Raw genomic sequence first — 22,928 nt, 5'->3', positions numbered from 1 at the left:
TTTCTTTGCTACACACCATTCCAAATGGCTTTGTTGTTACTGTGTTAATGCTTTAATTTTAAAGAGCCACTAGGGTACATTCATCTGATAAATGTCCATTCTTCTCTTAATATATTTAGTCAATCAAAATTGATTATTTCTTTCCCTCTCACTTTCTTTACTATAAGCTACGACTGCCACCTACTGGCAAAAATCCTTTTTTGCAAACTAGGATTTTTTTGTGATATTTGTAAATACTTATTTGCTGAAATGCTACATAACTTTACACACAAAAAGACAACATTACAAGCAAAACTATCAGTTAGTTTGGAGCAAGTTGAAATATCCAAAAATCTTCAGCATTTGTAACCATTGTCACTTTATTTAATGTAAAACTCAAACAGCTCTAAACCTTTTATTCTGCTCTACATGCCAAACAAAAACTCCCAGACTCACAAGTTTTTGCTTCATTCAAAACATGCTTTAGGAGTCATTTCTGATTTACATTTGTTCATGTGTTGATACTAAATGTAATCTTTAAAGTAGTGTAATATGGGCATCATAAATAACTAAAGTGACAACGTCTCCAAATTAATGGACAGTTTTATTTGCACTATCAGATCAATCTCTAAAGCTCTATGTTTTTAATTAACAACTCTCTATTGTATCAGTATAAATGAATCACCAAAGCCAAACTAAATATCAGCTGTTAAAATAATCGTAATCTTTTTTTGTGGCGTTCTCAATAATTTACATTTTAAATGTTCTCATTAATCTAAAATGTCTTTATGATTGTATAATAAATATACTTTCTACAAAATCTATTTACTTTTAAATTCTCTTTACAAACAGGTCATTCACAGGTATGACAAAGGTAAAAAGCTAGTGTCTAAATTGTTATATGGATCTAGAATCTCCAATTAAAGGTTTTCTTTTATGTCTCCTCTTGAGGACTTGCTTGGTCTTTGAGTTCAGCCGTTCCCGAGCTGTCACTGAAAAAAAGAAGCAGTTTCATATTTTCATCTCCGGGCACAAAGTCAGGAAAACCCGTCTGACTGTTTTGCCTTACCTCTCTGCATCTTTGTCCACCTGCAAAGGAAGAAAATGCTTCAATCTTTTTCTACTAAAAATGATAATCGTTCAGTCTAATTAAGTGCTCTAAAAAATATTTTTGACCTTTGGCTTTTGTGATGAATTCCCAGTGCTCTTCCTAGGAACACCCAGAGTCTCAAACGAATGGCTTCGCACTCTGATGGCTCGCTAATGAAACAATGATTTTGGAGAAGAAAATGATCAAATATTTAGAAGGTAGTTCAGGGCTTTCGAGATGAGGCTCGGGTAAAAGAATATTTGCAGTTGAAATTTATCTGCAGAACATAACTTGCTTAGTATAAAACCAGATGAAGTTCTCTCGTGGGGTGAAGACCAAAGTGGACTTTAACCTTCTTAACCATATTTGGTATTTTATGAACCTTTGAACTGTTGCCACATTCATTTGTCATCTGTTATTTAAAAAAAGATGATTGTTTACATGGGAAGAGGAAGTAGGAGGCAGTGCATCATAATCCTCCTGTGCAGAAGCATTTTAAGTGAGATTTACTGCTGTAGTGAACATGGAAGTATGAGATTGAACCTTTTACCTGACAAAAATGTTTTTCCTCCAGACCCCTTCACAATATGCTCTGGAGCTTCAGATTAATCCAAATATTACCTCCTATTTTCCTCAAAATGTTTTCTGAACCGTTTTCGTTATTTTGGCTACAGTAATGGTTGGTTCACTATTTATTTTCTCTCTTGTCTGCAGAAAGTGTCTCAGAAAAAAAATGTTATTAAGCAATGTGAAAATCAATAAAATAGCATTAAATCACTATACTGTCTTTTGCTTTTTACTGTCATTTACTTCATAAGTTTGAAAGTTACTCTCACTGGAAATGTTTTGCATGTCTGGCCCATCATATGTTTCACATTGATGGCGCCTCCAGCCTCCATTTCCTGGTTGAATATTCAGTGACGTTTGAATCATATTCTGCTTAATGCAAAATAATCTGCCATGAAGTTATTTAGGATCATGGAAGTCTTGGTTTCTGTCTGACAAGCAGTTTTTTATTTATTAAAAAGAAAAAGCAAAGTGTATACTTCTGATAGGATATTGTTAATAACCTTTGAACAGAACCTCACTTTAAAAGTAAATTATGTGATTAGTGTCTTTGCTGTGCCAGTACTCACCTTAAAATTTTCAATAAAACCTCCACTTCCTTCAGATGGGCCTCTTGTGCTCTCAGAAGGTGGGGCGGCAGCGACTGACGGATCTCCCATCATGCAGCGGGAACGGCTGAAGAGTTCACTGTGCAAGCTCTCCAGGAGTGACGAGCGCGTCCGCAGCTTAACATGAGAGAAGCAGGCGCCAGAAAATACTTTTATAAGAGGAAAACAAATTACAGAACAGGTCTGGGTGTTATTTAAAGAGTGCTAATGAAAACGCGTTTTTTTTCTCATGCTACTACCTCCAGTCTGCTGAACTGTTCCGCCTTATAGCAGGCGATCTCTGCATTGATGAGCTTGGTGAGAAGAAATTCCCTCAGCTGTGAACGCTTAGAAACAAGAAAGGGAGAACAATTCATCACTGTGACACAGTTCAGGTTTATTGGAAGACTTTCATGCATAAATCATATGCAGAAAAGATCCAATAAAGTTAAACATTAACAGGCTGACAGTGAAATTGATACCATAAAATAAAAAACTTTAAACCACCTCTTGTATCTTTTTTATCTTTTCTAACTTACTTCATGTACTGTGGTTTTGATAAATAGTTTTCTAAATATTTATTTGGTATTTGGCTGATTTTTCTTTTCTTTTTGTCCAGTATTTGTAGCAGTCCATTAAAGCTAGAAGTGCAGTGCTTATAAAATGAGAAAAGCGAACAAGAGGAAGGAAAATGAACAGATGTGAGGCCTAAAACAGTCATCAACAGTGCCTGAATGTAATAACTTTAAGATAAAGAAAGATCTTTAGGAAAAACTTAACACAGGACTTAGAAATCGACAGAGAAATGGCAACAAATCAGATACTTGTGACAAACTGTCAGTATAGTAATGCTTAAATATTAAATTAACAAATGTTTCTCTGCTAGATTATAATATACGTGTTGATGTTACGTTGATTCAAATATTGATTCAGCATTTTTACGACATAATCTGGTTTTTACTGAATGCTGAAATTACTTCAGTCTAATCCAAAGTGTGAAAAGATTTCATAATGTCTCTACAAAGTAAAAAAAAAACAGATGATGACAAAATAGAAAAGTTTTAGAACAAAAGGTTTGCCTTTATACAAACTTATCTTTTGTTCAAAGGAAAGTTTGAACAAAACAAGACTTTTTGTTTCTTTTTCCATCCCACGTTGGACTGCTGAGCTCAAGATGAGGTGAAAAGCAGCCAACACCCAAAGAAAAATGTTAAGCTGTTGAGGACTATTGACCAAGACCACTTCAAAAATAAGAGGACAGTCTAATCCAGCAGGAGATTAGCCAGCAGGTATGTACATCTGTGCCTGAAACTCCGAACTTCAAGAAACAAAAACCCTAAATAATAAAATAAAACAGTAAAAACATGAAGCAACTTACATCTGTAAAAAGTGGAGGATCTGGGATGACGGGACCAAAAGGAGGAACGTCTTCTCTGGCTGTAACAGACACCTGGGAAGTTCACCGCAGGACAGCATTTATGCATTTATATCTTCAAGATCGTTCATTTAAATCATCATTAGGTCATTGAAATACTCTGAACAGCAGAAAAATATTATTTTTTTTAACTACAGTAAGAAATATTGCTTTCTCTAACAATGCCATCAACCAAGGTTAAACTTCCCTTCTGTCTTCAAACACTGTCTACTTCCCTTTTTCATTGGGTACAAACATTGAACCCTATGCATTATTGGGAAGAAGAAACATGAAAAAGAAAATACCAGAGAAAATAGAGAAGCTGTGGAAAGTTAAGGCCACAATTCTCACACAAGTTGAGCCTCTTCTGGCAAACCCTTCGAAAGAATTAATGTTTACCCCTTAAAATGTTTCCACATTTTGTCACATTAAAACCACTAAATTTACTTTACAGGGATTTTATTTGATATTCCACATGTTTTCTTACTTTAACTCCAAACACTCCTATCACGTAATGATGTTCACATTAGCATGTCTAATGTTTTGTACAGACTCTGTTGGTTTCCCTCTGTGTTTGGTGTTTGACATGTGGTAAAATTACACAGATAAACTCTGCTTACTGATTAGGAACTATTTTTTTATACTGGATTTTATTTACGGCTGTCAGAGTAACAACCTTATACATGTTCACATGCTCCAGGCATATGCTTCGTTTTCCATTCGCTTCACAATTGCGCACTACTTTGTGTTGATCCATAAAGTTAAATCTCAACAAAAACTCTGAAGTTATAAAGTGGCAAAATGTGACAAACTTAACAGCATTTTTTAACTATAGCAAAAACTGTAGTAAATAAGGATTAAAAAGACCACATTAGACCTCACTGTCCAACATGTTGATCACTTTATGTGGATAAATAATTAAGCTGAAACTGGTTCACACTCACCTGGTAGGCGACTCCGCCCTCCTTCTCCTCCCTCTCAACCCTCCGCACCACCACAAAGCAGTGCAGGAAGTGAGACTTGATGACATCACACAAAAAGGGGGTCTGTCCCTCCTGGTACACCAACGCTACAATGTCATTACCAATGTGTCTTTTTCTCTGTAACTAAGAAAGAGAGAAAAAGAGGAAGTATCTTCAGTGTCAGCTCTGGAAACTTTTGTCTTCCAGTTAAATTGTTGGGAGATAATTTGGACCAAAACGACACGAGCTATGACCTGCTGAGGGTCAGCCTCTGTGTAAGGCAGCTTGGTTGAAACATGGAACATGATTTCTCTGCCATGAAAGGAAGTGAAGACGGCTTCGTTTCCTGTTTGGCCGTGACACACATCCAGCCCTCCTCTGAAGCTAAAAAAGACAAATCACATTGAAGACCAAAATTATCTTTGCAAAACTACAGTTTTGTGACTACCGTAATGGTTTTTGTGATTTATCCGTAATCAACAACAAAATCTAAATGCTAAAGGCCGGGTGCAGACTAAACTACTGTGTCATTGCATACAAAGTAGAACAAGTTCATTCATTTCAATGGTTCAATTTAAAAAAAGAAACTCATATCAATTCAAGGTGGTATGTTTAAAAATAAGTGGTTGGTGCTAAATTATATTCTTAAGTTCAGCTTCTTAGAAAATAGGAAAATTGATTTTAAGACAGAAATGTTTTTTTTATGATCTGTAAAATCATCTGGAGGGCTGCACAGTGGCGCAGTTGGTAGAGCTGTTGCCTTGCAGTAAGAAGGTTCTGGGTTCAATTCCCAGATTCCCAGATTCCCAGACTGGCGACCTGTCCAGGGTGAACCCCGCCTCTCGGCCGGAACGTCAGCTGGAGATGGACACCAGCAACCCTCCCGACCCCACTAAGGGACAAGGGTGTAAAGAAAATAGATGGATGGATGGAAAATCATCTGGAGGACATGAAACCTTGAAGGTTGACAAAAGCTAAAAGCATTCCTAAGGAACATTGTTGTTCAGAGAGTGATGTATCCAAGTGCATCTATTAGAAGTTGAGTGGAAGGAAAAACTATGGTAAGAGAAGGCATACAAGTGAAATAGATATCCACAAGCTTGAGACGATTGTGAAGGTGTATCCATGCTTCAGACTCTACAGCATGGAAGGCATAATTGTCTGAGAAGAAATTCAATAATGTATGATTTTTACTGTAGAAATCGAATTATCCCCTAAATTATTTTTGTTTTGCCCCCAACCACAACTCAAGGATGTTTCTAATTTAAAATGCAAACACAGGTGATTTATCCAGATGAGCTTTGAACTCAATGACTTTTCCCTTCATGACTGAGGTTTAGACACCCATATTTTCTTTGATGATGAATTCAGTGAATCAGAGCTTAATAATAAGATTACATTTAAAAATGTCCTCTGTTTAGCAAGAAATACAGCAATGACTCACATCTAATAGGAATCTGATAGGAAACTTGATTGTGCAATGTGTGTGTGTATACATTACAAATCTACAGTCTCAGGAACAGTTCTCTTTTAAGAGCGTTGACGGCATTTCCTCCACAGTTTTTCATGGACTACAGACAAACAATGCTTACCTAATGAAAATGCATAAAATCATGTTTCAAATTGTTTTCAAATGAACTTTACCCCCTGAATCCCTGCAGCTGAACTGTGTCTCCCAGAATTGACAGGAACTCCCTGAACTTCTCACTCTCCTTGTTGTTACTCAGTATGTCCTCTTCTGTGAACTACAGAGACACAAAGCAGGTATGTGAGAGGAAGGAGATGTGATATTGTGACATATTTTAGCTGTTTCTGCATTCTCTTGTTTGTTTTGGCTTTTTTTAAGATAACATTACCTGCCCTTCCCTTTGATACAAAACACCAAACTTGAAATTAGAAGACACTCTGTGCTCATCAAATGCTGTTATTAGGTCTGGAGCCTGAAGGATGAAGGAGGTCAAAGTCAAGCTGCCTTTCTTTTTAGACAGAAACGATTTCTAAGTTTCACTCGGAAAAGTACATTTATGAAATAAGGTATCTCTGAAGTCGGCCTTTGATATTATTACCAACAGGTCATGTTAATATCATCTGTCATATTACTATGTGTGATCAGAGAGGAGGATTACCTTGAGGTAGCTGACCACGTCAAACTTGGAAACCGTCACTTTGTCAGACAGCCTCTGTAAAGAATATAAATGTAAATAATCTCAAAATGTACAGTTTCTGCTATTCTAAGCCTTATTTGACTTCTTTAGTGAGTTATCATTTGGCATATTGATATTCAACCTTCATTGTGAATCAAAAATGAACCTTGACACAGAGCTTGATTCATTCCTATAAATAAAGAAAGCTAACGGTACTAATATAATGTCTAAGATAAGATGATAACTTTAATTAGCAATGCATGCTACTACTTTAATAAACTTTTAGTACTGTAAATAATAAAAATATCTTATTCTTAATTGTTTGTAATTCACTGTACCTTTGCTAACTCTACAGCAGACGGCATGTTGGTAAAAAGGGACAAAGAGAAAGTGCCATGCAGGGAGCACTCTTTCATCCTGGGTAAGAAAAAAACAACAACAACATTGGTTTTTATACAGTAATTTTTTTGTGTATAGTTGCTCATATTTAACACCAGAAATGGACATTTTTAAAACAACTTAACATCTTCACACTAAACAAGATCAGAGAAAATCCTGTATTACCAAAAGTAATTTGCTTTCAAATTATGGAAAATGTACAACATTTTAATTTTGTTGTACATGATACAATGACAATAAATAAGCCTCAAATGTGAAACCGTCTGTCAGAAACCTAAAGCCTGCCTAAAATGTGTCAACAGCAAGACAATAATGCACAACACAATACATGCATAACAGATAAAATAGCCTTTATAAACACATAAAACTTTTCAGTAGACTAAATTTGACCTTAGAATCACCCGTAGTTTGTTCTCCTCCTCCTCCAAGCATACAGAGAGAACCAGAGGCCCCAGTAATGGATCCACGGCGATGAATGAATGGTGATACTGTTGGAGGGGAAAAAGGTTGTTAAACATGAAAATCATTCTTCCAAACGTACCGTATTAAAGTTTGGCTTTAAAACGAGGCCTTAACTCACTCGAGAGCGGAAAAACTCATGGTAGATTTTGGCCTCTCCATCCCTCTCCATGATGTCGTAGCTCTCCGGATCAAGGCCATGGTGGGAGGAGGTGGGACTCACATCTCTGAGCTTTTCCAGCGGCGGGTCGATCCAGTAGCCCCCCAGTTTGGAGGGAAGAACCAGAGGCAAATCTGCACCAATGTCCAAAAGCTGAGACTAAAACGCACACAAAAGAAACTCTGGATGAGTTGGAAAATGAGTGTTATGGGGTAAACATATTATGGTGATTATAAAACACTCGTATCAACACACACGTACCACCCTGCAGAGTGAGTCAGCTGAGTTATTCTCTACTGTCGTGACGACTTACCTTCAGAGGAAGTGGGAATTCACATCGCTGCTCATCGATCCTGCTTCCCTGATGGACAAGAGCACCGATGATAACAAAGCTCCTCTGTTCAGACATCAGCCGATACACACTCGCTGTACAAGATCAATCACACTGAAACTCACCTGCAGCTTTGCAATGATTTCAAATAGTTCTGCGTCCTGCACGCACAGGCATTCAAAGAGAAAGGGAAGGAGGAACATGGAGGGGGGAACAGGAACGTGATTAATGCATTAAAACACATAACTATGACTTCTCCTGCATGCACAAATGAAATTCTTACACGTTTTTTTTTACCAGAAGTAATGGGAGTACATTAGAGGGAAATCACCCTTTGGTTGTTGCTGGTAGAAAGAAAAGGCTTGTTGCCAGCAGTGGTTGGAGAGTCCAGAGCCTCCAGAATGTTGTCCTCCACAGACTCGGGTCTGAAGCAACAGGTTGATTTACTCGACAAGTGTGCACAATTTGTCAACCACTACTGCAGCTCATACAGGACACAATGAAGTTAAAATGCTGCTGGTAAAGGGAAAAAAAAAAAAGAAAAAAAAAGCCTCACCTTGTCTCATCCGCACAGGTGAATCTGTCCACACTTTAACAAGAAACTCAGATGGTTAATTTACTCTTTGAAAAAAAATAACAATTCAATTCATTTTAAATTAAAAGCAATTTGACTGACTTTTTGAGAAAAAAGTCCAAACATGAGCCTATACTCACCCGCCATATGCCCCAAAAGTGAAACTTCTCTTTCTAGAGAAGGACATGTCATTCCTCTTTTCTCTCTCCATGGCTTTGGTGTCACCATGAATGCTTCTACATGCCAGTTTGGAACCGAGTCAATCAGGGCTGCCTAAGGTTGAATTAATTCACTCTATCATTCTGTCTCTCCTCCTCCTGTTTCTCTCCCCCCCCACCACCCCCACTGCCACTCACTCATTTAAGCTTCCCTTTCCTCCCTCCGTCCTGTTGTCAGACAAACAGGCAGCGTTAACCCGCTCGTGGTCACACGTGCAGCCTGGCTCCAGCCGCCTCAGTCATGCTGCCTCTTTACGCCACTGATCCCACATAAACACACATGTGGTGGTGGTGGTTTATCGCAAGGTGGACTCTGCTTAAAGATAGACCTGGAAATAAATAAAGAAATGAGTGACACTTTTTTTTTTTTTTCCCTTTCCTTCCCGGACCTGTTACCCTTTGAGTCAGTGAGAATCATCAATTATTGACAGCGCGCACAGCGAGGGTGAGGAGGTAGACAGCAGGGGAGGGAGAGGTGGAGAGCGCAGGGGAACATCAGAAAGGAAAGGGAGGGAAAGAAACTGAAAGAAAGGAAGATGTAGATAAGGGAGGTGGGCCTATTCTAATAGTCTTAAAGGAGGGACATGACTGTAAATCATTGTTTTCTTTGTGCAAGTTAAAAACGTTTTCTAGCACAGGAAGGTTGATCAAGTCAAACTTCAGCAGTAATAAAGTGGATAAAGTTTATGTTTGACAGCTTTGGCTCCAATAATCCGATATTCAGTCTCTTGCACATTATTAAAATTCCTTAAATCTTTTCACATTTTGTAATGCTGCAACCACAAACGTCATTGTGTCTAAATAGGATTTTATGTGGCAGATTAACACATATTAGTAAACAAATTAAGGAGCATAGGGGAAAAACAGATTTACATATTTTATGTTTCTGAATTTGCCTTTTTTTTTTTTTGTCACTCTTAATTTTTCTCTGGATGAATTTTGGCCCGTTCTTCGTTTGCTTGTTTTAAACCATAAACAACTCAATGTCTAATGCTTAACGTTTAAGTCAAGTCTGTAGGCCGGTCAGAACACCTGTCCAAATCCTGTGTTTTGTTTTCTGTTGCTCAAGATGCTTTTCTTGGTTATTTTCTTGGTTATTTTGTGACCTCAGATGATTCTTTGATGCACTCTTTGAGTAATTGGCCTTTTGTAAGCTTTTCTAGACTGATAGATGTCAGTGGTTTTGTTTCTCAACTGTTCTTGAATCTCTTTAGAAATTAAATGTGCTACTTGTAGATCTTTGAACCTACTTCATGTTGTGAGACAGATTCTACTTAAGCAATTTATTCAAAAGGTTGGTGTGACTGCCGCTTTGGCCATTTTTCCCATGTGAAAGAAATGATCTCAGCGGGGTTTTCTGTTCAATAAATGTACTAAATAGAATGAAACCCCCCGCTCCACCAAAAAAAGGGGAAAAAAGCGAAAGCAACTGAAGCAGAGCTTTTCACTCTTGAAACTAATCATTTTTATTTATTTCAATAACCATCCTTTTTTCCGAAACGCCTCTTTGACATTGTATCATGAAGTAGTCACTCTCAATTGGCTATTTGTTTACGATTCAAATTCAAAGTTGTCCTTTTTACTGCGGTTTTACAGCAAGGGGGGAGAACGGCTTATCATTGGCCACTGAAGACGTCACTCAGAATTTCTTGTTCTGTAATTGGTCAGAATCCCTGAATATTTCCCACCTTCTCTGTTTTGCAGCCTTTCACCCCGCGGAAGTTAGTCGGTGGAGCGAGAAGGAGGATGTCAATGGTTAATTTGCATGAGGCTCTGTGAGAGGTGTGAAACGTTTTTGTTGTTTCTGTCGGACTGTTTGACATCTTGTTGCATAAACAAAGGAACGGTAAGTTCTCGGTTTTGATTGAAAGGTTTTGAAGAGAATTAAACGCAGCAAAAAGTCGAAGTTAGCTAGTTAGCCAGCTAGCATCGGTAACAGCCTCTATCGTTCAGGTTAGCATCAATGTCAACACTTGTTGAAATGTAATTTTTGATTACCATATTTAAATGCGTTCTGATGGCACCGTATTGTATTGGAAGCGTTTGAAACAAACCAACCATTTATATGGTATTAAGTTTTACGAGGCTGAAGTGCATTTTTTTTTTACATTACTAGTATAATTTATGTGTCATTACGTGAGAAAAAATTGTTTCATACATATGATAACCTGCGTGATACAGCCAGAAAACCAGCACCACGAGAGGGAATGTATAGATTATGTACAAGTAGAAAGAAGAAGCAGATTGTCAGCGGAAGTGTGGATGGATTCTCATGGATGTCCTGTTGGCTTAGTGCAAGGATCTGCAACCTGAGGCTTCCGACCGCTTTGACCCTTCAACTGTGGCTCCTACAAAGCCAAATAACATGCTTTTAATGGTAAAGGCAATAAGAAAACCTGGTTTTGGCAGTCCCTCTGTATATTGTCATGCAGTATCTGCATAGAATAACACAACAGAAAGGTACAAGGCTTTTAAAAGTAAGGTTTTTAGCGTCAAGGTATGTGCTTAATATGTTAGTTGGGCTTTACAAAATAGTGTTTTTTCTCCTAGATTAATCAATAACAAAATAAAATCTAAATAACTATTCACTGTGTATACATATGTGTAAAGAAGATCACCAACGAATTGTCTGACAAAATCATAAAGTAAAATATACTATGATAATCAAACATTACCTTATTTTTTTCTGTTGTTTTAGATGTATGTTTTAATGTAAATGGTAAAAAAAAAAAAACTGTTTTAACTCCTCACAATTACTCAACAGATGAATCCGTTTAAACGAAGTACAATTATTTTAAATTTTGTCCGTACTTTTTTAGTGTTTTAGATAAACCTTTCTAAATTCATACTCATTATTTAATTTCAAACCACTTCTATCCGACCTAGAGGTTTATTATGAACTAGGTACATTGTCGGTGCAGTTCTGATCTTTACTAAGTCATGAAATTTTAATTTTGTTGGTTGGATGGCAATAATCTGATGCACTTATAACTTGCATAGCTTTCTTCTGAAGAATGTTGATAGGTTTTTAGTTGGTTTTGTAACAGTTTCCCTATATCTTTACATAGTATTTGATGTATGGAAGTATTAAACAAAATGAAAACATGTTAGAACATTTAAAAAAAACAACATTTTTTAAATATTTTTTGAAGCTCTAGACAATTTGCATTATGTGGCAGCAACTGCAAAAGTGACTCGTTGAGCTGAAAAAGTCAAAGGTTGCTCCCCCTTCGTGTGGTGTGTTGCAGGAAAATGTTGGAGTGCGGCATGCTGGAGCGGGACCAAAAGGCTCTCCGGAGAAACTCTGCTGTTCTGTGCAAACAGCTGGTCGTGGATGAGCTGCTCATCCAGTCACTGCAAGCTGATGGCATCCTTACCGAGAACATGGCAGAAACCATCATGGTGTGTGAGGACAGATATTATGCAACACATTAAGCAGTCAATAATCAACCGGCTGGCACATTGAAAAACAGCAGCCGGCGTTACAGTTTGAAGGGGGGTTTTTTTATGAGCCTTTGTGTTGGTCTGTTGGAACTGCTGCCTCATTTGGGGTTCAGATTGATGCTTGGTTAGTAGCAAGTATCCTGCAAAATACAGCTTTTTTTTCTTTGCATCCTACAACTACACAACTATTATGCTTATCTGATTCGATTCTCAGGCTCTAATAATTGTATCTAAGCAAGTAATAAATGCTTTACATCACTTCTGATTCACATGATAAAAGCCAGGACCACAGCCTTAAAGTAATTACATTTTGACTCCCAAACTTTGACGGATGAAATTTGGATTGCAATTATTGTTGGTTGCGATGCTACGACGCACGCTCGCATGTCAAAAATATAATCAGATCAAATGATAACAGAGAGCTAAAGAAGCGAATTTGTGAACACTAATCTCTCCTTCTTACCTCTTTAATCCAAGGCAGAGCAAACATCTCAGAAACGTAGCTGGCGTTTGTTACTTCTCCTACCAAAACGGGGACCTGAAGCCTTCCAGAGCTTCTGCTTGGCTCTGAAGGAGACTGAGCAGCAGCACCTCTGTGACTTGATAACGCAATCCCCCGAGAGGAACAGCAGAGAGACACACGTGGATGTGAGCTGGAACCTTAATGTACATCAGCAGGAGCATTCATCTCTGCACAGTATTTATGTTGTTTTATCCTTCAGTGTATGCCAGAAGAAAAGTCACAACGACCGGAGAAGATGCAAAGTAACGGAGAGGTGAGCAGGGGGCATGAAATCCATAAATATGACGACTGCAGACTTTTGGTGTTTCCTATAAAGTCGAGCCTTTGTAAGTTTGATTTTTTCCATAGCAGCTTAAAATTGATAGAAATCCCAAAGAATGCTAAGTTTTAGTAAAGTGGTGTTTTTCAGTCATCTTTATTAGACAAAGAGGAAAGCAGTGAGGTGAGCAGCACCTCGTCACTCTCAGCCAGGCCCTCTGATAGATGCGGAGCATCCTCAGAGTCGTCCGGAGAGATCAGCCCAGTCAGAGAGGAAAACAGGGACAAAGGAAGGAAAAAGGCAAGAAGAAATTGAACTCGGGAAAATCTGGGAATTATAAACGTACATGTTAGTTCTCATGTACAGAGTCCAGCAGAGTTCGTCAAACACCTTCCAGTAGAGACTCTGAGAGCTTGACTAGGATTATATATTCACCATTTAAGCTGCCGACATTTAACTTTAATGTAACTTTTTCATTCCAGAGGACTTTGAGGACTTCTCTCCCATTTCCAACTCAGGAGGAATACGCTGCAAAGAGAGCAAGGACACACGGTGAGTACTTATTGCAGCGTGTCCCGTCTGCATTCAAAGTAAATTATGTTATTCTGAACCCAGTGTTGTTGTCAGTGTTTGTTTCCAGGGAGACAAGAAGGTGGTGTCCAAACAAAAGGCCTTATCTGTTGTTTTAGTTGAAGGAAAATGTTAAATACTTAAACAGGAATGCATTTAGGAGCTACTTGTTGAAATAAGTCTTGTTTCAACTTCCTAAAGTTTGTTTAAATCTTGTAGTATTTTTCTGTATGCGTGAGGAGTGAAAGTCTGGCTCCTCTACCTTGCTGCTGCTACTTTCTGTACCTAAAGGCACCCCACCCTCATAGTGACTCATTCACAACAATGCAGCATAATTTTAGTTGTAAAAACACTTGCAGCTGCTTGAGAGATTTGAATGAGCAGAAAAAGCAGTGATGAGCACAGGTTTTTGTTTTTGATTGTCTGCAGCAGAGTCCATGGAGTTCAGCCTCGACGCCGACAGCCCCATCAGCACTCCCGTTCTCCCGTGCGCTCCTGACTTTTATCTGTCTCACTGCAAGCAGGTACATTACCAACAACCCAGCTCAGCAGATCAACAGTAGTAACACTATTTTATGATGATTTTGTTTATGGCCTCCAAACAGCACAAATCATTTTTGATTTGTGCTGCAACACGTTTTGTTTGTGCAGCTAATAAGTTTCCAGAGGTTATTAAAGGTCAACCAGCTCCTTACAAAAATCAAACCAAACTGATACCCGTCAACTTTACTGGGTTTGTGTTTTTTTTTTGTTTTTTTTAGCAGCACAAACCATCACAAATGTGGCACTAGTTTGTTTTGACTTGGGTTATGTGAAGCAGGATGGGTTCACCAATGTATATCCTTAATATCTTGGCAGGAAAAGCAGCAAAAACAAAAGATTTTACAAGCTCGTACATGTATCAAAATTAATTGGTATCAATTTTGTTTGATTTTAATATTTGGGATCTGGTTAACCGCTGATAACCTCTGGAAACATTTTTATTAAAATGTCTAGAGTAATAAGACACAAACAAAAAAAATGCTACACAGAGTTGATTGACACCAATTTTGTTTCACATTGTAAATGAGTTTGTGGTTAAAGGATGGATTGACCTTTGATGACCTCTGGAAACATCCATTAATACCTTTTAAAAATGATAGTAGCACAAATAAAAAAAATTGCTACGTAAACATTTGACTACAATTTTGTTTGATTTGAAGAAGGTGGGGCAACACTAATGTATTGGAAACGAATGTCAACTTGTAATATATGTTATATTATTCTGTCACATTAAAAGATTTTTGTTCCCTGCTTCAGTCCTACAGAATGAACTCCTCGCCGCGAGGCTTTGCCCTGGTCATCAGTAACGTGACCTTTGACTCTTGCTCTGCTCCTGGTCTTGACCCAAGAAAAGGAGGTGAAGTGGACGACGAAGTCCTCAGGAAGGTTTTCACGGAGCTGGACTACCACGTCAGTGTCCACAGAGACCTCACTGCTCAGGTGCAACTCTGAATCACTCCAGATTTAGCAGATGAGAAGTCATCTTTTCACATGATGAGCTTGAAGAGGAAAAGTAAATCTGAGGAGCTTTGTGACATCAAATAGGTTTGCTTATTGAGCTTGTGAAGGACCTCTTTTTAAACAACTGGTGCAGGGAAGATCATTTAGAGCAACATTTGTTTGCTTGCCCTAGTTTAACTGTTTTCCATCTGGTGGAAAGAACACGCTTGACAAAGCAAACATACGGTTTAGTATTTTAATGCGTTCTGAGGAGCCGTGTCAATTTTTAAGTCAGTTTCTAAAAGAACTAGAAAAGACTTAATTTGTATTTACATGAGTGTTTCAACTAGTTGTCTCTTAAATGTGAGCAGGGCATGAGGACGTGCATTGAGAACTTCTGCAGGCGGCCCGAACACCGGACAGTGGACAGCTGTGTGGTGTCTCTGCTCTCCCACGGAGTCGAAGGAGCAATTTATGGCACAGATGGACAACTTATCCAGGTAAATCTGTTTAATTATTTAAAAAATGAATTTAAGATGATAAAATTGTGTGTTTTAATTTAATTTTTTTAACTTGTCTGTGTTCAGCTGGACTGGGTGTTTGAGGCCTTTGACAATGCACACTGTCCTCTGCTTCAAAACAAGCCAAAGATGTTTTTCATTCAAGCCTGCAGAGGAGGTAAATAATGATAGTGCAGGTAGTATGTTGAGATTTAGTTTGTCATTTTGACATAATTTAGAGCAGCTTATGGTTAGAAAGACATTAATTAGTCAAATAACAGTCTCTTCCTCAACATGTTCAGATATGATCTACTTTCTCCTTTCTGGCTGATGAAATAATCAGTGCATTTGGTGTTTTATCAGCCGTCTTTCTGCTGCAAAGCTCCAGATGTAGATTGTGTCAAAAAGATTGTCGCAGTCTTTGATCTCCAGTTTTCTGTAAAGCTTAGATATGTCATTAGGATTTTTGTCTGTAATAATAGAAGATATCACAAAAGGGGTTAAAAATGTTATTTACTATCTTTGCTACTACAAACGTTTATTAATCGTTTATAGTAGGAGATGATACCACACTGATAACGGCTGCTGTAAAAAAAAATAACATCATTTTGCTGCTTAAGAAACAAAGAAAATTTTACATTTTAATTATTTTTGATTTTTATGGACTTCTTACACCAGTTGCAGACTTCGTACTGAAACAGAAGCCAGTTGCTCAGATTGATCTTATCCAATATTTCCTGGATAATATAGATTCTTACTTTATTACTGATTGAAATTGATCAGATCTCTTATATTAAGGGCCTTTCAGGCTGAAAATAATCAAATTACAACAGCAGCTGACTTTTTTTTTTTTCAAAAGTGTATTGTACTAAACATGGATTTTTAAATATCGTGACATACAGTGGTGTGAAAAAGTGTTTGCCCCCTTCCTCATTTCCTGTTTTTTTGCATGTTTATCCCACTTAAGTGTTTCGGAACATGAAACCAATTTAAACAATAGTCAAGGACAACACAAGTAAACACAAAATGCAATTTGTAAATGAAGGTGTTTATTATTAAAGGAGAAAAAAAATCCAAACCATCATGGCCCTGTGTGAAAAAGTGATTGCCCCCGAAACTTAATAACTGGTTGGGCCACCCTTAGCAGCAACAACTGCAACCAATCATTTGCGATAACTTGCAATGAGTCTTTTACACGTTCTGGAGGAATTTTGGCCCACTCATCTTTGCAGAATTGTTCTAATTCAGTTACATTAGAGGGTTTTCGAGCATGAACGGCCTTTTTAAGGTCTTACCACAACATCTCAATAGGAATTAGGTCAGAACTTCGGCTAGGCCACTCCAAAGTCTTCATTTTGTTTTTCTTCAGCCATTCAGTGGTGGACTTGCTGGTGTGTTTAGGATCATTGTCCTGCTGCAGAACCCAAGTTCATTTCAGCTTGAGTTCACGAACAGATGGTCGGACATTCTCCTTCAGGATCTTTTGGTAGACAGCAGAATTCATAGTTCCATTTATCACAGCAAGTTTTCCAGGTTCTGACGCAGCAAAACAACCCCAGACCATCACACTACCACCACCATATTTTACTGTTGGTATAATGTTCTTTTTCTGAAATGCAGTGTTCCTTTAACGCCAGATGTAATGGGACACACACCTTCCAAAGAGTTCCACTTTTGTCTCATCGGTCCACAGAATGTTTTCCCAAAAGTCATTCACTCTAAATCCACGTGGATTTAGAGTGAATGATGGTTCTTCAGTAAACTAATTGAGGAAGTTTCCCTGTAACTGCTGTCGTATCTTGGATTAGAGGACATCTTATTTCTTCTAGAGAAGTTAATATTTCTGCTCCTTTGCAGCAGTGGAACTCTACCAGACCCATTTCAGCTGCTGCTTTGAAACCTGGAAACCATTTCTCCTAGAAAAGCAATTACCAATTGACATGACTCTGCAATGTGAGATTAGCAGTAGGCCTGCTAGATGGAAAATCAATAGAAAATACTCCCTTTTCATCAGGGGCCCAGTGGTGATCACAGAGCCCTTCAAAGCGCTGCGAACACCAAGAAAGCAGGTTGTTTTAGTAAGGTGTTTAGATCAGAAGTGATACGTTGTTTGAAGGAAGTCGTGTTTTGACAGATTTCTTCACCCCTGAGATGCAGGTAAAATGGAAAAGACCTCCCTGTCTGCCGGGGTGAACTTGAAAAGGCTCAATATAATCATGGAGGACGTGAAACATGAATAATGGAGATTTTACACCTCGCTAGACAGGTGGTTTCTAGTGTCAGCCATGGACATTACGTCATGTTACATTCCCTGTTCCAGCCGAGGGCTGCTGCCTTAATTTTATCTTAATAATGGAGAACCTGTTCAGTCAGCCTTATGCAACATGTAGCTGGAGTTCTGTCTGTGAAGACGTAGCAGACAGATCGAGACAAGTCTGATAACGGAAACATCGTCTCCTCTAAAAGGGCCTCAGTTTTATAGGCCGCCCAATGTTAAAAGCAACTAACTGGAGCCTGTTCTGTTTTAGACGAGATGGACTGTGGAGTTGAGCAGCTGGACGGGCCGGGGAGAACGTCTTCACCGAGCTGCGAGCAGCGGGACGCAGGGAGGGAGGCAGAGGGGGACGCAGATCCCAGACAGAGGCGGGACGTGGGGAGGCCCAGGATTAAACTACCTCAGCGCTCAGACATGATCTGTGGCTTTGCGTCTCTCAAAGGTCAGAGAATTTGTAAGTTTATCTTGTTTGTCTTGCATTTATATTTACTTATTCATAGAAAAATAAAAAGTGACTTCTTAATCAGCTGGTGTGACTTCTTAACTGCATGCAGTTGTACAGTTAGGATGGTACAACTGTCCCTGTTTTCCAAACAATGGTCATTATGGCCAAACAAATCCTCTCTAGTTTCATCAGACCACATGTCATGTCTCCAAAATTGAAGATCCCGTGTCAGTGCAGAACACATTTCACTCTGGATAATGACACTGTCTTCCCAGCTTCAGAAAACCTCTTCATTAGGTCTATGGCTTTTATTCTGGGGTCAGTTTGCACATTTCAAAATAAAACACGTTAATCTCTCGGACTCAGAACTCGTCTCTTTCTGTCTGATTTAAGTCCACACAGTGAGAAAAAAGGTGCATATATCTTTTGATTTGGCTTAAACTTCTGGTTTTAACTTCTGCTGCTGCTGATTTTAGTTAAAAGCATCAGGTCACATACATTTTCCACTATATTCATTCTTGTGACTTTTACTTGTGTATAAGTCTCTGTTGTTTGATGTCTTTCTACTGAAGGCACAGCAGCAATGCGAAACACCAAACGAGGGTCCTGGTTTATCCAAGAACTGAACACAGCACTCCGCCTTCATGCCAGAGACACACACCTTTCAGACATGCTGGTGCAGGTTGAAGATGCTTTTTTTTTTTAAAGAGTAAATTTGTACTGTTGTTTCCTCATAAAATGCTCACGAAGCCTGTTTTATTTCTCTGTCCAGGTAAATGCACGTATCAAGGAGAGGGAAGGTTACGCCCCAGGCACCGCCCACCATCGCTGCAAAGAGATGTCCGAGTTCACCAGCTCACTCTGCAAAGACCTCTACCTTTTCCCCAAGTACCAGCCCCAGTATTGATATGCAGAAACGCACTTTAAACAACCAAACCACACACAGATCATTCCTTGCGTTGAAGCCTTTCTGTAAAAGCTCAACAGAACTGCCGGTTATTACCTCGCATTCCCCCCGTCACGACTTCACATCCACACCTCGACTCTGAAATAAGAAGCAAAATATTTGTGCTTATGCCAGTTTAATTGTAAATCCTTTTCAGTCGAGCTGCACAGCAACTCCGAAGTTCCTCAAGGCTCTTTTTTAAAATCTGTATTTTGTACACAGATATATTTTTGTGGCTTCGTTTTGTATGGAATTGTTTTTATATAGATTTTTAAACCCGCGCTTGTTATTTGTATGCGTTTGTTATAAGTTGTGGAGACAACTTGTTTTTAGTGTGGCGACAGGCAGAGGGCAGCACCACAGAGACAAATCATTTCATCGCCTCTGTTAGATCAATAATATTCTCACCCTGTGGTTTTACAGACGGATATAAATCGAAAGAGGTTTCAAAAGAAACAGGTTAGAGGTTATGTTTGAATCCACTCACAGGGCGTCTTCAGAAGGATGTCTTTCAGTCATTTATTCTTCTCATTTAGCTTTAAAATGCTGAGTTGGAAGAATGCAGCTTTATAAATGTTTATTTTATGTCTTTATTCACTTATAATCTTTAAACTTCTCCTGCCTACTACATGGTGATGGGCTGGATTTTGGTGCTACTCTCTTATTCATTCATCTACAGTATGATTCCTGACCTCTATTTTAATAGTACCTTGCAAAATTATTCACACCCTTAAATGTTTTCACATTTTCTCGCATTGTAACCGTGGATATCGGTGTATTTTATTGGGATTTGGAATGAAGAAACACACAAAGTGGAACAAAATTGGGAAGTGGAAAGAAAATGTATTACAAATAAACGCCTGAGAGCGTTCGTAAACCTCCACGTCCTGTCGCAGACACTTAATTAGAGTCAGGTATGAACTTTGTCACCTAAATATGCTTTAATTTAAATTGTTTTAATGTAGCTCTGGAGTTGTGTTTACGGCTTAAGATGAACTTCCACGACTGTCTCTTGTTTTGTTTTTCTGCTCTGTGTTTAGCTTCAGCTTCTCTGTCCCTGCAGAGGAGCAACATTCCCACAGCATGATACTACCACCACCATATTACACCATAAGGATGATGTCTACACTTTGGCAAACCTATTTTTATATTCCTTACTGTTTTATAAGCTAACTGCTTCAAACCTCTCCACAAATTAATCGGTGCCCTGCCTGATGTGTTTCTTTTGTAATTTTGGAAATTATATCTCCCACTTTGCAAACAAGCACAGCTTTGCACAAAACTCAGGTGAAACAAACTGATGTTTGTAGTGACAATGTGACAAAATGCAAAAAAGATTTAAGGGTTTAAGAGGTATTGATACTTTTGCAAAGCACCGTAGTGCTTATTTTGTGAAATTACTATAACTGATGCAGTCAGGATAAACGATGTCTTCCATATTTTCTGTTTGGTAAACTCATGACCACGGTGGAGATTTTCTAGTAGAAAATCTCCACCGTGGTCGCATAGGCTGAGGAATATCTCCACAGCCTATGCGACAGTTAAAAGCCCCCCAGAGAGGCCTCGATGAGGTGAACTATGTTCAGTTGCGTCAGTGTTGTTTTGTGGGAAAAGTATGCATCTGAAGCAGTATTGGTTTGTAACTACCTGGACACGACCAGGCTCCTAAAGAGTACTCCGCTGTGGAACAGAGATATTCCTTTTTATGCTGATATAGTGGAGATAAAACATAAAGAGAGAAGCTGGTGTGAAAAGTTAGGTTTAGAGTTTTGAAGGTCAGACTTTATTGTACCACACTGTGTTAAAGGGGTGGGCTGAGGAGGTGTCTTCACGACTAATGTCTGCCAAATGTTCATTGCAATAAAAAAGAACCTTTCATTTTAAAAGTTTGTTTTGTTTTTTCTTTGTAAAAATGCGACAGTTTGACTGGAGAATGTAGTTTCCACCATGCAGCCCGGCTGCTCCTGTACGTGCTCCGCCGTATCCGATCCTCCTTGTTGCCGTGTTTGTGCGTGTTGTTGCCTGTGTACAGCCTGTCCTCTCCGTTCTCCGGTATAGTATAACTGGCTGCGCACTATTTCGCTGCGCTCAGGTCTCTCCATGCTGCAAACTGGGATGTAGGAACCTCTCGCTTTGCCCGCCGACACCCGCTGATAATGTTCTTGGTGTATCAGATACAGGCCCAGCCAGCTGTCCACAGTCATTCTCCCCCTGACACACACACACACACATAGTCAGAGTAACATATTTCCTGCTGGCCTCTGATGTAGCTGTGAGATTAAGATGTTATGTGCCTGCGTGTGGACCACAAAGCGGGCCAGAGTTAGGAGGGATCTGTGTGCGTCTTTGTGGCTTTTATAATGGCCGCCTGTCTCATTAGCCCGAGAGGAGCAACCCTCTAACGAAAGAGAGACGCCTACATAAATACTTCCACCAGCATTTGTGGGAATTTTTTTTTATAGTCGTCTCAATATGTTTTCAAAGTGTTTCTCTAAACATTGCCCTTTTTTATTTACAAACCCATTTTCAGTCAAGTATCTGACCTCATTTTTTTAGAGGAATGTTGTAATTTATAAGCCCATTCACCTCTGACAGATGGATCATTTTGGTTTAGAAAAAAAGCTGAATTCAAAGGATGAACCAGCGTCGAGTTGGATAACTTCACAATGAGTGTGTGGGTTTTTCTTTTTTTTTTTAAGTTTAATCTATGACAATTACCAAAGAACAGAGTTTAGTAGATATAAAATAGTGTTTTGGCAGCAACAAAATGATTCCTTGAGCTGGCAGCTGGAAACTTGCCATGCAGCAAATGAACAACTCAAGAATGATGAATCTGCTTTGTACTGACCAAAGTTGGTCCAGATATCGTTCAAGTTGCACTTGAAAGTCAAAGTTTTCTACTGAAATCAAATCAAATAGATGGCTTATTAAATTTGAAATTCCAACTTGAAAAGTTAAAGAGTCCCCCAGCTGACTTTAGTTGAATTGCAGTGTGAATCCCATGTGCATAAAATGAAAATGAAAGTTTCAGGAACAAACTGTTTCTTTTCACTTTAGATGCAGAGATGGAGATTAAAATGTTCCAAATGAAAAATATTTAATAATTAATTATTAATGAATAATACGACCATAGTGAGATATTTGATAACTGCTCATCTTGTGACATTTTTGTTTATCTATCCAGCCATTGGCTTCCACTAATCCACGACTGGGTCATGGGAGCAACAGGTCCAGGATGAAAACCCAAACATCTCTACCCAGTGACATCGTCCAGCTTGTTCTGGAGGACCTTAAGGGCTCCCAGACCAGACGATGCGTAGTCCCTTCACTAGGTTCTGGATCTTCCCTGGAGTTTTCTCCCACTGGGTTATGCTTTGAAAACCTCCAAAGCGAGGTGCTCAGAGGGCATCCTGATCGAATGCTCGGACTACCTCAGCTGATAATCAGTGGTTCTCCCACTCAGCCCATCTAACCACCCTCCTGAGGGAGCTCGTATGGGGCGCTTTTATGTGGGATCTCGTTCTTTCGGTCATCATCCACGTGTCACGATCGTAGGTGAAAACGAAGACGGACCAGTAAATGCAGAGTTTTGCTTTTTGG

The 22,928-nt window shown here is 38.9% G+C and overlaps 2 protein-coding genes across 4 annotated transcripts; one reads left to right on the top strand and one right to left on the bottom strand.

Annotated features, from left to right (window-relative positions):
• Positions 1-338: 338 nt before the first annotated feature.
• rap1gapl (RAP1 GTPase activating protein-like) lies at positions 339-9,926 on the bottom strand. Its single transcript, XM_008431477.3, has 19 exons — positions 8,807-9,926; positions 8,649-8,681; positions 8,424-8,517; positions 8,218-8,253; positions 8,075-8,122; positions 7,723-7,920; positions 7,533-7,630; positions 7,082-7,160; positions 6,726-6,779; positions 6,456-6,539; positions 6,244-6,344; positions 4,854-4,983; positions 4,582-4,743; positions 3,602-3,673; positions 2,484-2,570; positions 2,206-2,361; positions 1,156-1,239; positions 1,049-1,068; positions 339-971 (listed from the first exon to the last, which is right to left on the bottom strand). Exons 1-19 carry the CDS (start codon positions 8,875-8,877, stop codon positions 914-916), a joined length of 1,665 nt encoding a protein of 554 aa, XP_008429699.1. The 5' UTR covers positions 8,878-9,926; the 3' UTR covers positions 339-913.
• A 647-nt stretch (positions 9,927-10,573) lies between these two features.
• casp2 (caspase 2, apoptosis-related cysteine peptidase) lies at positions 10,574-21,214 on the top strand. 3 transcript variants are annotated; one of them, XM_017309207.2, is made up of 13 exons: positions 10,574-10,730; positions 12,133-12,286; positions 12,806-12,976; positions 13,051-13,104; positions 13,261-13,410; positions 13,593-13,662; positions 14,110-14,204; positions 14,980-15,162; positions 15,534-15,662; positions 15,750-15,840; positions 18,191-18,379; positions 18,955-19,064; positions 19,155-21,214. In XM_017309207.2, the coding sequence occupies exons 2-13, from the start codon at positions 12,137-12,139 to the stop codon at positions 19,287-19,289; spliced, it is 1,527 nt and encodes a 508-aa protein (XP_017164696.1). In that variant the 5' UTR covers positions 10,574-10,730; positions 12,133-12,136; the 3' UTR covers positions 19,290-21,214. The 3 variants fall into 3 exon arrangements, with proteins under 3 accessions (XP_017164696.1, XP_008429698.1, XP_017164697.1); XM_008431476.3 differs by having other exon boundaries at positions 18,191-18,391; XM_017309208.2 differs by lacking the exon at positions 13,261-13,410 and having other exon boundaries at positions 10,575-10,730; positions 18,191-18,391.
• Positions 21,215-22,928: the final 1,714 nt, after the last annotated feature.

Source organism: Poecilia reticulata, chromosome 16 (assembly GCF_904066995.2).
Source record: "Poecilia reticulata chromosome 16, P_reticulata-male-v2, whole genome shotgun sequence".
NCBI classification, from domain to species: domain Eukaryota; kingdom Metazoa; phylum Chordata; class Actinopteri; order Cyprinodontiformes; family Poeciliidae; genus Poecilia; species Poecilia reticulata.
The sequence above is the reverse complement of the archived record's forward strand: the minus strand, read 5'-3'. Positions and strand labels throughout refer to the sequence as shown.

Bases quoted from the DNA above. Each gene is read 5' to 3' on its own strand.
- rap1gapl (XM_008431477.3), bottom strand. From the start codon at position 8,877: ATGGAGAGAGAAAAGAGGAATGACATGTCCTTCTCTAGAAAGAGAAGT. The intron at 3,674-4,581 runs GTGAGTGTGAAC...TGAACTTCCCAG, and splicing joins AGGGCGGAGTCGCCTACCAG to GTGTCTGTTACAGCCAGAGA. The intron at 972-1,048 runs GTAAGGCAAAAC...TCTTTTTTTCAG, and splicing joins GTGGACAAAGATGCAGAGAG to TGACAGCTCGGGAACGGCTG.
- casp2 (XM_008431476.3), top strand. From the start codon at position 12,137: ATGTTGGAGTGCGGCATGCTGGAGCGGGACCAAAAGGCTCTCCGGAGA. The intron at 14,205-14,979 runs GTACATTACCAA...TCCCTGCTTCAG, and splicing joins ATCTGTCTCACTGCAAGCAG to TCCTACAGAATGAACTCCTC. The intron at 15,841-18,190 runs GTAAATAATGAT...GTTCTGTTTTAG, and splicing joins CATTCAAGCCTGCAGAGGAG to ACGAGATGGACTGTGGAGTT.